The sequence below is a fragment of the Monodon monoceros genome, unplaced genomic scaffold (assembly GCF_005190385.1).
Source record: "Monodon monoceros isolate NGI ecotype Baffin Bay Population unplaced genomic scaffold, NGI_Narwhal_1 Super_Scaffold_18, whole genome shotgun sequence".
NCBI lineage: Eukaryota > Metazoa > Chordata > Mammalia > Artiodactyla > Monodontidae > Monodon > Monodon monoceros.
Genome location: NW_021703774.1, coordinates 72,719,765 through 72,731,494, shown reverse-complemented (window position 1 = coordinate 72,731,494; position 11,730 = coordinate 72,719,765). Strand labels below are relative to the sequence as shown.

General features: G+C 52.7%; 1 protein-coding gene across 2 annotated transcripts; it reads right to left on the bottom strand.

The window, feature by feature from the left end:
- Positions 1–2,981: 2,981 nt before the first annotated feature.
- On the bottom strand, positions 2,982–11,008 carry SELENBP1 (selenium binding protein 1). Of its 2 annotated transcripts, XM_029231293.1 has the most exons (13): positions 10,922–10,969; positions 9,209–9,370; positions 8,347–8,403; positions 8,089–8,201; positions 7,622–7,807; positions 6,834–6,954; positions 5,419–5,601; positions 4,961–5,139; positions 4,423–4,501; positions 4,206–4,327; positions 3,860–3,952; positions 3,575–3,693; positions 2,982–3,375 (listed from the first exon to the last, which is right to left on the bottom strand). In XM_029231293.1, exons 3-13 carry the CDS (start codon positions 8,351–8,353, stop codon positions 3,213–3,215), a joined length of 1,365 nt encoding a protein of 454 aa, XP_029087126.1. In that variant the 5' UTR covers positions 8,354–8,403; positions 9,209–9,370; positions 10,922–10,969; the 3' UTR covers positions 2,982–3,212. The 2 variants fall into 2 exon arrangements, with proteins under 2 accessions (XP_029087126.1, XP_029087125.1); XM_029231292.1 differs by lacking the exon at positions 9,209–9,370 and having other exon boundaries at positions 10,922–11,008.
- Between the last annotated feature and the right edge of the window lie 722 nt (positions 11,009–11,730).

Below are 11,730 nucleotides of genomic sequence, written 5' to 3'. Positions count from 1 at the left end.
AGCTATGTAAGGGAGATTATTTTGACAGCACTGTAGAAAGGTGAGGTTGAGTGGGGAGGCTGGGGAGGTTAGAGATGGGAAAAACAGGCAACTGACTATTCATTTATGCCAGGTGTTATGCTAAGAGCTGGGGATGCAAAGCTGAATAACGTACAATGGTCCTTGCCCTGAGAAGTAACAATAAAAATTGTCTGATAAGCATCATCATAACAGCAAATATTTATATAGAGCTTAACATGTGCTGAGGATTGTTCTAAGGGCCTCACATGTTACATTTTTATCTTGTAGCAGCTCTATCAGATAGCGTAATCATCTGATAGATTATCCCCATTTTACAGATAAGGAGACTGAGGCATTGAGAGATTAATAATTTGCCCAAGTTTACACAGTTAGTGATGGAGTTAGGATCTGAACTGGGCTGCCTGGATTCAGAATTTGTTCTTAGGTGCTATTATACATTGCCTACTAATATATATTTTTAAAATTTATTTTATTTATTTATTTGTTTTTGACTGCATTGGGTCTTTGTTGCTGTGCATGGGCTTTCTCTAGTTGCGACGAGTGGGGGCTACTCTTCTGTCGATATGTTCAAATCAGTATCAGCAAGGTCCACACATTGCATTGCATTTGGTTTTGGTTGATGTTTCTTAAATCTTTCTAATCTATATGCTCTCCCTCTCTCAATTTATTTGTTGAGGAAACTGGTCATTTGCTCTATAGAATTTCCCACATTCTGCATTTTTATGATTTCACCTTTATAGTGTTTTTAGGTTTTTAAAACTTGTTCTTCTCTCTCCTGTATTTCCTGTAAACCGATTGTGAGCTCTGCAGGCTTCATCAGATTAACTTTGGCTTTTTGGCAAGAATACTTCATAGGTGGTGCTGTGTACTTCCTATCGCGTCACAGGAGGAACTCTTTTCGTGAGGTAAGGATTGAATAGTGTATTCGGGTTTGGTCGCCTGATCTATCCATTATGAAGCACCATTTCAGTCTTTCATTGAATGGTTTTAGCAGCCACTGATGATCAGTGCCTGGATCCAATTGTCATTAAAGGTTACACATTGGCACTATCCAAATTCTGTCACTCCTTCTGAATTTACTAGCTGAAATTCTTTGTTGTTGTTTGGTTGGTTGGTTGTTTTTTTCGTTTTGTGTTTGCGTCAGGTTGGGGGGGCTTTGGGGTTGTGGGCATCGATTTAGGGGCAGTGGTTGATGTCCCGGGGAATGACAGGACATGGAATCCAGCTCCCACAGGCTCTCACACATTGGGGGAGCTAATGCCTACCCCTCCACACAGGGCCGGATCCCCGGGGCCTAACCACCTGGGGTGCTGGCGTGGTGACTCACCAGGACCATGCATTCCTGTCTACTAGCTGAAATTTTGTAAAGGACGTTTCCTCATCGACTATTTGCTTGTCCCAAGGCAAATTCTTTCTGAAGAAGTTTGGTTATTGAAAAGGACAGGGTAGAAACCTAGGATAGACTTCTGTTAAGACCCAGTAAATCCCAAGACTCCCTGTAACTTAATCATCTTTTATAGTCACTTATTCATTAAGGCACACTATGTGCTACTATCCAAGCTGGGTATTGGGAGGAAGCAGGGATTTTCAATATAATGTGACATAAGTTCATGCTGAGGTAAAGTGCAGGAGGCCCCTAACCTGGAGCTGTCAGGGAAGAAGGGCTTTCCCAGGGAAATGACAACCTGGCCCAGATGGCAGGTAAGGCAGCGGGAGGGAATTGGACTTGAGTTGAGGTAGATGTTTCAGGGAGCATGTTTAAAGGCCTCAAAGGGAAAGAAAGTGTAATACATTCTTGGGGGAGGCCTGGCCATCTCGGGGGTCTTAGACTACTCCAGTGTTTAAAACAAACACACCTTTGCGGAAGACTGAAAAGAATGTAGATTAATACCTGAATGTTACTTGGTACTGTCTTGGGTAGAGAGTAAAGAAGTCAATAGAATTACTGCTTGGGGGCTTCCCTGCTGGTGCAGTGGTTAAGAATCTGCCTGCCAATGCAGGGGACATGGGTTCAAGCCCTGGTCCGGGAAGATCCCACATGCCATGGAGCAACTAAGCCCGTGCTCCACAACTACGGAGCCTGTGCTCTAAGGCCCGCGAGCCACAACTACTGAGCCCACGTGCCACAACTACTGGAGCCTGCGCGCCTAGAGCCCACGCTCCAAAACAAGAGAAGCCACTGCAATGAGAAGCCTGCGCACGGCAACGAAGAGTAGCCCCTGCTCACCGCAACTAGAGAAAGCCCGCGTGCAGCAACGAAGACCCAACGCAGCCAAAAATAAATAAATAAAAATTAAAAAAAAATTATCTTAGAATTACTGCTTGGCTGCTGTCTCTTAGGTTCCTGAAACTTCCATCCCATTCCTCTTATAAACAACTAAAGACTTACTGCAGAGAAAGGAGGCATCTCTGATTTGGGCAAGGTTCTAAAACACTGTCCAGGTGAGGAAACAAGAATGCCAGGGCCTAGTGTGTTGGGGTGGTTACCTTGATGTTCCCAGCCCTCCTGCCCCGTCGTGTTCCTGTCTTCCAGGTAGGAGGTGACACACCTAACCTCCTCAGAACAGTGTGTTCAACTGATGGCACCATCTACGTCAGGGGTCTAAGGTATCTCCTGTGTGTGAGGGGGCACATTACATTCTCCTGGGGGTGGTGGGTGAGATTTTAGGTTCATTAAAAGAAAGCACGAATTAAAAAACAAAAAAAAGTTTAGGAACACTGATTGACAGCTTCCTTCCTGTCAACTTTCCTTGTGACGACCACCTCCATAATCTTCAGGTTCTGTCTGGCCATAAAAGTGAGATTCTGGCACCCTTAGCATCGTGCTGTGATCACTGGTATGAACTAGTCATCATAACCATCCCACACCCTGGTCCTCTTCAGGACTTTCCCGTGCAAGATACAGAGGGTCGGCAGAGGAGGAGTCATAGGCCCGGTGCCCCCAAAGACAAGGGGATCTCAGGAAAAGGTTCACCAGTTTATTTCTTAGTGAAATAATTTCCAAGAGCTCAGTGAGCAGCTCGCAGCAGCGGTGGGTAGCTAGAGACACGGCTCAATTCGTTTCAACAGCCTGAGTTTGGCTTTGGGAGGACAAGCTGCTGAGGGTCGGGGACTGAGAGAGCAGAGCGAAGCCAGGTCCCTCCAGAAGTGAGGGCACAGGATGTGGAGTGGGGCTTTAGAAGGAGTGGACTTCAGAGCCAGATGTCAGAGCTGCAGTCGCCCCCAGGGTAGCGGAGCTCATGGGCCAGGGCTGGGCCGAGGGGCTCCTTCCCAAAGTCTACCAGGAAGTTGGGGTTCAACTTCAGCCCTCCCTTTACTGTGTCTACATCGATCTGCAGCATCACAGAGCCTTCCCTGGTAGAAACAGGAGGGAGAAGAAAGAGGTCAGAGGGGGCCCATCCCCTTCCTCCAAGAATTAGGTAAGTGTGAGGGCCGGGAGAGGGGTTCCTGAGGAGGGCGCAGAGTCTGGAAGCGGAGCCAAGGAGTCTTCAGAAAGCCAAACCCCTCTGGGAGGGAAGGGCTGGGAGGGGAGCCCAGGCTGTCCACTTCTTACCTGATGAGATCAGGGTAAAACTGCTTGTCCCAGGCACTGTACAGCGACGTGGTGACGTACAGACGCTTCCCATCCAGGCTAAGCTGGATCATCTGAGGGCCTCCGGCCACTTGTTTCCCCTTGGGAAAACCAGGGGTCAGACCCCAGGGTTACATACAGATCCTAGACAGGAATCAGTGGCACCACCCAAACCCCAAGGACATGCTCAGCCGCTGCCCAGCCCCCTCCCCCATACTTCTCCAGCACAGATCTGAGGGGCCCATGAGCACGCAGAGAGATCCTCACCTTGACCACCAGGGGCTCTGGCTGGGATTTTAGCTCCTGGTCCTCCAGCACCTGCACGGGGCCTCCCTTAACAATGCTGCCCCCGAGGAAGAGCTGGGTGGGGAGGTGCACAGCATAAAGGAGGACAGTGGTGGGAGGTTAGGACATTGCAGGAAGAGAGCCTCACTCCCTCACGTTCCCCGCGTCTAGCCACGATTCCCCGTGGTCCTGGCCTGAACCATCCCTCAGCCCCCATCTTTGCTTTTCCTGCACCTCCCTTATCATGCCCCAGCCAGTTCATACCCTCCACCTCATGCCCAGACTTCTACCTCCTCCCTCCTTTCCTCTCCATCTTGCTAGGACCCACCTGTCCCGTGAGGCGGGGCCTCTGCGGGTCAGAGATGTCATACTGCCGCAGATCCCCGTGCAGCCAGTTGCTGAAGTAGAGGAAGCGGTCGTCCAGGGACAGCAGGATGTCAGTGATCAGGCCTGGGTGGGGGGTTGCAGTTCAGAGGCACCTTAAGATTCTTGTTCCCCAGCCTGAGAATCAACCTTCCGATTCCCACACTCCCCTGAGCACTCACCTGGCATTTCAGGCAGCATCCAGCCCTTCACTTTCTTGGGGGGCACCTGGATCACCTTCTCCACTGACCAAGTACCTCCCTGCGTTGGGGTCAAGAGGCAGAGAGGTGAGCCTGTCAGAGCTGGGCAATGAGTGTCAGATCTGGGTCTCCCCAGGGCATACTGTCTACAGAGAGAGAGTAGATGCAGGGCCTTCTTGCCACTAGGGTCTAACCCCCATGCAGACCCCTTAAGGCAGGGATCATGTCTGCTTCACCACTGTATTCCCAGCACCTAACACAGTGCCTGACTCACTAAATATTTTTTCAATGAATGAATAAATAAATATAGCCAGTTAGGGCTCAGGGAGAAATTAGCCTAGGACTGAGAGGAGACAGGCAGGGCAGGTGGCCTTGTTTTTTATTCCTGGGAAGTCTGGGTTGGTGGAGCCAGGCAGAGGAGGCCTGGGTCACTCTTAGGGAGAAGGGAGCGTCACGGCTATGGAAGCTGGGCAGAGCGCTGACAGGACTGCCAGGAGGAGAGGGCTAGAGTGCACGTCACCTCATTCTTATAGAAGCGCTGGATGTTGGAGCTGAGGGCACAGCCCACAAAGCCCTGATCAGCGGCCGGGTTGTGCAGGAAGCGGACCTCCAGGGGGATGAGGCCGTCCTGTAGAGTCAGGGTCTGCACCATCTCATGACGCTGCCAGTCCCACACATGTAAGTGGTTCCCATACAGCCCTGGGGTGGGGATGCAGCCGGAAGATGGAATCAGGATCAGGGTGGGAGGGCATGGGCCAAGGCTGGGGCACAGCACAGGGGAGAAGGTTGAAAGATGGGTTGGATTATCAGAAGGACACTTGAGTAGTCAGAGCACTCAGCACATCCTGTATCATCACCCCAAGAGTCTGGGGTCCACAAGAGGGAAGTAAGAGGGCTGGAGAGTAGGGGTTTGGAATAGAGAGCAGGGGTTCGTGTGACCAGGCTCCTGCCAGCCCACGGGGAGTGGGGAATTCTCACCCGCCTCAACATCAGCGGGGTTGAAGCCATCTCGTAAGACGTTGGGAGCTGCCCATTCAGTGCTGACCATGACATTGTGTCGAGGCTGGTACCAGAAGTCATAGCCCATAGGCGCGGCACCTCCAGGCCGCTCCCACGTGCCCTTCACCTCAAACGTCTCTCCATCCAGCAGCACAAAACCCCCTGAGCAGGGAAGGAAGTAGGGTGGTAGGTAGAGTTGGTGGAGGTGCGACCCACACCCAGCCCTCACCCCCAAGGCCTGTCCAAGAGGCTCCAAGCCCATTGCCTGGTGCCCTTCCTCCCACTGAGTTTGCCTGATCCTTAAATTCAGGAGCTGAATTTGGATACCTGTCCAAAGGGTCCCACCCAGAGGGCAGGGTAAGAAGTGGGGACTTACTCTGGTGCCCCTACCTCCCATCAAGTTCATCCCTCTCCCAGACCACAGGGTAAATTTTTCCTCCCTTGAGTCAAGATCTTCTGGGACTCTATACCCTGTGCTTCCTTTGCCTAGCCTCCTACTTTCAGGGTAGGGTTCCTGCCAGAGTCTAGACTCCATTCTGCTCACTCACTCCATTTTTTTTTTAGAGAGAAAATTATATTTATCTGTAATTCCACATGAATGCCCACTATGTTTTTCCCCAGCTGAACATGTCATGACACCTTGCCACTTCTCTGCAAATGTAAATAGATGTCTACTCCTAAGTGTTCTTAAATCTAGGAATGTCATGCATCCCATCTCCTGGAAAAAGCACTTTAAAATAGAGTCTAACGCAGTAACCTTAACTGGATGACCTTAACTGATACTTCACTCCAAGCCCTTGGATGGGGAGTTCTGGTGAAATATGTAAGGCTGGGAGAGAAGCAGCACAGCATGGTGATTAGGACGTAGATTCTGGAGCCATGTTGCTGGGTTTGAGTTCCAGCTCTGTGACTTAACAGCTGGCTGACTTTGGGTAAATTACTTAGCCAGTCTGTGCCCCAGCTTCCTAATCTGTAACACAGGGATCACAGTAGCATCTATCTCATAGGTTGTGTCTGGCACATAGTAGACATTTTATGTGAAAGCTCTGATCATACCATAAATGAGAAATTAGCTGTGACAATTAAGGATCTCAAGGACTGTGAGATTTGCTCATGAACTCAAGAAGGCCGATATTAAATGCACGTGTTTTCTGGGGCCATGTCTGTACTTGCTCACATTTCCCATGGCAGACAGTTCTGACTATAACTTGTAAGTGAATTCATCATTTAAGGTTCACCTTCATAAAAATAATTGAAACAACTGAAGTTACTTGACTATAGTTTAAATATTGGATGAGATCCTGCCCTCTGGTTCTCCCTGGAAGGTCATTCCATCCCTCCCTCAGTTTGGGATCTGCTTCCCTCACAGATGTGCCTACAGTGCTGGCAGGTACCTTTGCCATTGCCCTTGGGGTCTCCCAAGGAACTGATCATCACGTCCCCACTGGCCAGGCAGTGGGTGGTGTGGAGGTAGCCCAGGTCACACTTGGCATGGATGTCCTTGGGCTCAACAACCTGGAGAGGGTAAGGAATGGCATCAGAATCTTACAGGGCCAGGAGTCCCCACTCCTCACTCCTCCCCTCCCACACTTCTATCTACTGACCCTACCCTCTTTTCCTCTGAAACATAGACACAATTTTCCCTGCAGGAATATGGCAAAGACTGAGTCTGCAGAGCAGCAGGGGCGTCACAGAGACTGATAACTCCCCAGCAGAAAACATGGACTTCTCTCACTCTGCCTGTCTTGAGGGCACTCACAGCCCTTTGAGACCATAAGCTCCTCCCAGGCTGGGAGGATGCCAGTGTCAACTTTGTATCACCAGCGTCCAGCAGTGAGTGCCTGGCACAAAGAAGGTACTCAACAAAGTGTTGAAAGGAAGGATCAGAGGCTCCCGCCAAAGGAAAGCCCTGGGCTCCTAACTGGCTGGGGCAGAAATGGCTCCTTCTCCAGCTCGGAGTGAAAAACGAGAGCCTCCTTCCTCCCCTGTGGTGCCCCTGGGTGATGATGACCCAGCACACCTGGTAACTCTCCTCCAAAGTCTAGCCCCACTCGCTGCTGTTGAGCCCCAACCCTGCACAAGAGCTGGAGGGAGCTGCTTTAGGGGCGGCTTCCTTGCCCACAGGCTGCCCTGGGTGGCGGGCACATTAGGGGCCCAGAGCCGGCTAGGGCAGAAGACGTGCCTTGTGCAGCCTCGGAGCGCGGGGCTCGGTGCCCACATCCACCACATAAATTCGGGAGGAGATGAGACTGGGCAGCAGCAGCTTGGTGCGCGACTTGGTGCTGTCCCCGAAGCAACTGCTGCAGGTGTTCCATCCTGAGTGATGCAGCTCGTCCTTCAGGTGGGGCATGGGCAGCCGGTGGATGACCTAGGATAGGAGAGCGGGCAGGGGTGGTGCTCACCCAGACCACGCCTCTGCGCGCTTACGGAGAAGGGGCCCTCTGGACCCATTTCATCCTGGTAGCACAGCACAGACTTCATTTTCAGCACTGCCCTCACCCATGGGTGGGGGGGTGCCCTTGTGTAGTGAACAGCCTGAACAACCATACCCAGGGAGGGTGAAGAAAGATGGAGCAGGGAAAGGGCACTGCCAGGGCCAGGGCTAGAGGAGGGGTCTGAGGGTCCTCTGGTGCCCAAGCCCCACCTCACCTGGCAGTACTGGGGAGACTTGGGGTCAACGTCCACAGTGGCCAGATAATCCGGGGCCTCAGTGTTCGTGTTTCGGTAGATACAGGGCAGGTAGACAATCTCCTCCCTGGGTCCTAGAGGGTAGAAAGCAGGTGGTGGGGTGGGCAGGGTGGGGACGAGGGCCGGGGCAAGGCAGGGTGTGTGTCAGCAGTGGAATCGGTAGCAGGCACTGGTTTGCCTACTCCTGGGGGTGCTGGCTCTCAGTCTTCCCACACTTACCTTTCATGGCCTCCAGAGGTGAAGGGTAGCCAGGTCCACACTTCCCACATTTCGTAGCTGTGGAAACAATGGGGCATGCTGGCTGCACCGCGCTTTGGAGGATGAAGGCTCCCTCCTCACATGCTGCAACCCGAGCCCCCCAAACCCCCGGCTGCCACTGGCCAAGGCAGAGGCACTGTCTCAGGTCTCCTCCAGACCCTCAAAACCCTGATGAGTATGTGGGTATGGCGGGAAGAGCTGCAGAGCTATGACCTGAAGGTGCACAGACCCTTGAGCAGGACCCAGGGGAGGCAGGAGAAGGGTGAGTGCAGGGGAGGCGATGTGGTGCAGTGGTTATGACATTGACTTGGGTCCCAATCCCAGCTGGTCACTGACTAGCCACGGGAGCTTAGGCAAATCACCTAACCCCCCTGGCCTCAGTTTCCACATCATCTGTAAAAAGAAGGTAATAAGAAGACCACAAAGGGCTTTTATGAGAAAGAAACAAGAAGCTGCAGTCAAGTGTACAGCTTTGTACTTGCCTGGTAGGAGCCCGTAAACCCTGGCTGCTCTTAAGGAATAGCCATCACGGAGTGATGGTGGTGCCTGTTCAGCTCCTTTCACTGAAAGGTATCTAAACCAGGAGCTGGAACACTTCCTGCTTCCCTCCCCTCTGGGTCCTGACCCCAGGCTGCTGGCCAGAGCCTGGGTTATATAACCAAGGGTCTGGTAAGGGATAGGAGGCTGAAGTTCAAGGCTGCAGGACAGATACTAACTGAATGTCCTTAGACCAGTTTCTACCCCTGGGTGGGCCCCATCCACTTACTTTATCTGTAAAGCAAGTTGTTTGGCCCAAACCTGGAAAGCTCAGAGGCCCACTCACCAGAGCTGTAGGAAGTGGCCCTCCTTGTCCCCTGAAGTCTGGCAAGAGAAGCCAGTACGTGGATGTACGGGACCAAAGTCAGGAACCATAGTCAGTCGCTGAGAAGGAGGGCTGCCACTAGGCATTAAGCATCAGGATTTGGGGCCTAATCAGGAGGAAAGGCTGAGGAATAAACAGAGGGAGCTGTAGGCCAAAAGAAATCCTGGAGTGGAGTTCACGGGACTTGACACTGCCTCCCTGCCTGGTCCCATGGCCAGTCCGGCTACTGCCCCAGAATCGAGCCTCCACTGGTGTCTGGGCTCAGGCACTCAGCCAGGGAGCCAGGTACCCCTACTTGCAGCAGCCAAGTGACTTAGGAGGCTGAGAGGCAGCAACAGCATTTTTGAGTCCAGAAGCGTGGTGTCAAGGTCCAGGTGTGACATCTACTCTCTCTATTTTCTCCCCTTTGTTCACCTAAAAGGGGTAATAATATCTTACCTTCTTCTCTAAGTGGCTATGAAGGCCAAATAAGACAAAGTATTCAGAAGTACTTTTATTAAGTGAGAGGTGTTGTATAAATATGGGTAGCGCTGTGCCAGAAATCCCAGGCAGTGCCTGGTGCCCAGAGAGAGGGCTGGGGCTGGGATGGGACACGGTGAGGTCCAGTCCAAAGGAATTAAGGAGACTTGTTCTGCTATACAACCAAGCTGTGTCAGGGCTTGGTACAGGAGGTGAGGCGGAGGGGAAGGAGATTCAAAACTCCGAGACATCAAGACAGAGATGCAAAATCTGCAAAACCAGAGACTGAGAGAGAAGTAAAGGTATGAAAGAGGTGTGTGAAGGAGGTACTGCCCCTCAGCACCATCTCCCCGTCCCAGACCCTAACTGCCGCATCCCGCACAGCATTTCTGAGAGTCAGGGTCAGGCCCTGCGTGCCACTCGGGCCCCACTGAGCATTAGTCCTCTTTCTGGGGGAACATTCCCCCTGTCTTAAGGATCTCAAGCAAGATCTCTGAACACCTTTGGGTTTGAGATGAGCCCAGGGAAAGCTCATTGGGTTTTCCCAAGGCCGGGCTGGTTTGTTGGGCATTCTGCCAGAAAAGACCCAGATCCACAGGGGGCAAGGACCTCAGTACTCCCAGCCAGACGCAGACTCTTCCTCAGCCTGACATTCAGGAGTCCATGGATGGGGGAGTTGGAGAACTTGGCGGACTGAGAGGGTGGGACGCACTGAAACAGCCCCTTTCCCACCTCGAGAGAGGGGGGCTCCCTGATTTCCCTCCCAAAGTGATTGGTGGGGCAGGGTAGCTAAAGAGCAACCTGGTCACAGAGGCCTGGGTTCCCTACTCCCTGCAGTAAGAAGTTGGCTTAGGGCTGAAATCAGCGTTGTCTGTCTCCTATGGTAACAGACAGAGAGATAGAGCTCCTCCTAAGTACCCCTATCCTTATTTTCTCAGCTGCAGAAAGGCTCCCTGGCCGCAGGCTGCAGCTGGGGAGCGGCGGGGTTGGGGGGAGCCCAAAGTCACCCTTCCCAGCAGTCCCTCTGCCTTCCTTCCCAGACGCCTCCAGCACTTCGGCTAAGCTGGGAAATGCAGGGGTGGGGGTGGGGCGGGGCCGGTGGAGCGGAGCCTGGCGCTCCCTCTCCTAACCAGCTCCCCCTCCAGGTTTTCTGTCACTTTCTGCGGGGCGGGCCATTGGTGGTCAGCGACGGTTGTCAGAAGCCCCCCTCCTTACCCATGCTGCTTGCTGGTGCGCTTTGCTCCCGACAGGTCTGCCAGGAGTGGGCAGAGACGGAGGGCTGTGCTGGTGTCCGAGGCAGGCTATGCGGGGAAGGGGCAAAGGGACGGAATTTATATCACCAACTGGGGGTGGGCGGGGAAGGGGGAGGGCCCGGCCGCCGCCCGGAGTGGATGATGGATAGCTCCCGGGCAGGGCGTTCTCAAATGGCTTGGGCGGCTGTGTTTGAGTTACTGGCTGTGTGCTTGTATGTGTGTACAAGTGTGTGTGCGCAGGAGCCTGTGCATGTGCAGATATATGCTGTGCCTGCGCACGTTTCTCTTTAGTGGAGTGGGTGCCTGGGCATGTGCGTTTGTGTGTGCTTGCTCCTGTGTACCTGGGTGTTTCCTGTGTGTGTACTTTTATGCACGTGCCTGCATGAGTGTGTATCTGTGTCTGTGTGCCTGTGTGAGGGTGCTTGTGTGTAAAAACCTGTGCTTGTGTATGTATGTGTGCCTGTGCACGTCGGTGTGTTCCTGAGTGCATGCCTGCCAGAATATTTATGCCTGTGAGGGCATGTGCATGTGTGCCTGTGTGTGTGTGTGTGTGTGTGTGTGTGTGTGTGTGTGTGAGCGTGTATGTGCCAAGTTCCTGGGTCTCTAAATGCTCATCTCTGTACTTGGACCTGTCTCTTGGCATTTAGGGGCACCGAGGGCTGTGGGCTCATTTGCTCCAGCATCCACAGCCAGGGTCAGCCCTCTCCTAAGACTGCCTTCTTATTCCAGACAACCATGTTCCCCAAGGACTGCTCACCCATGTCTTCCTGC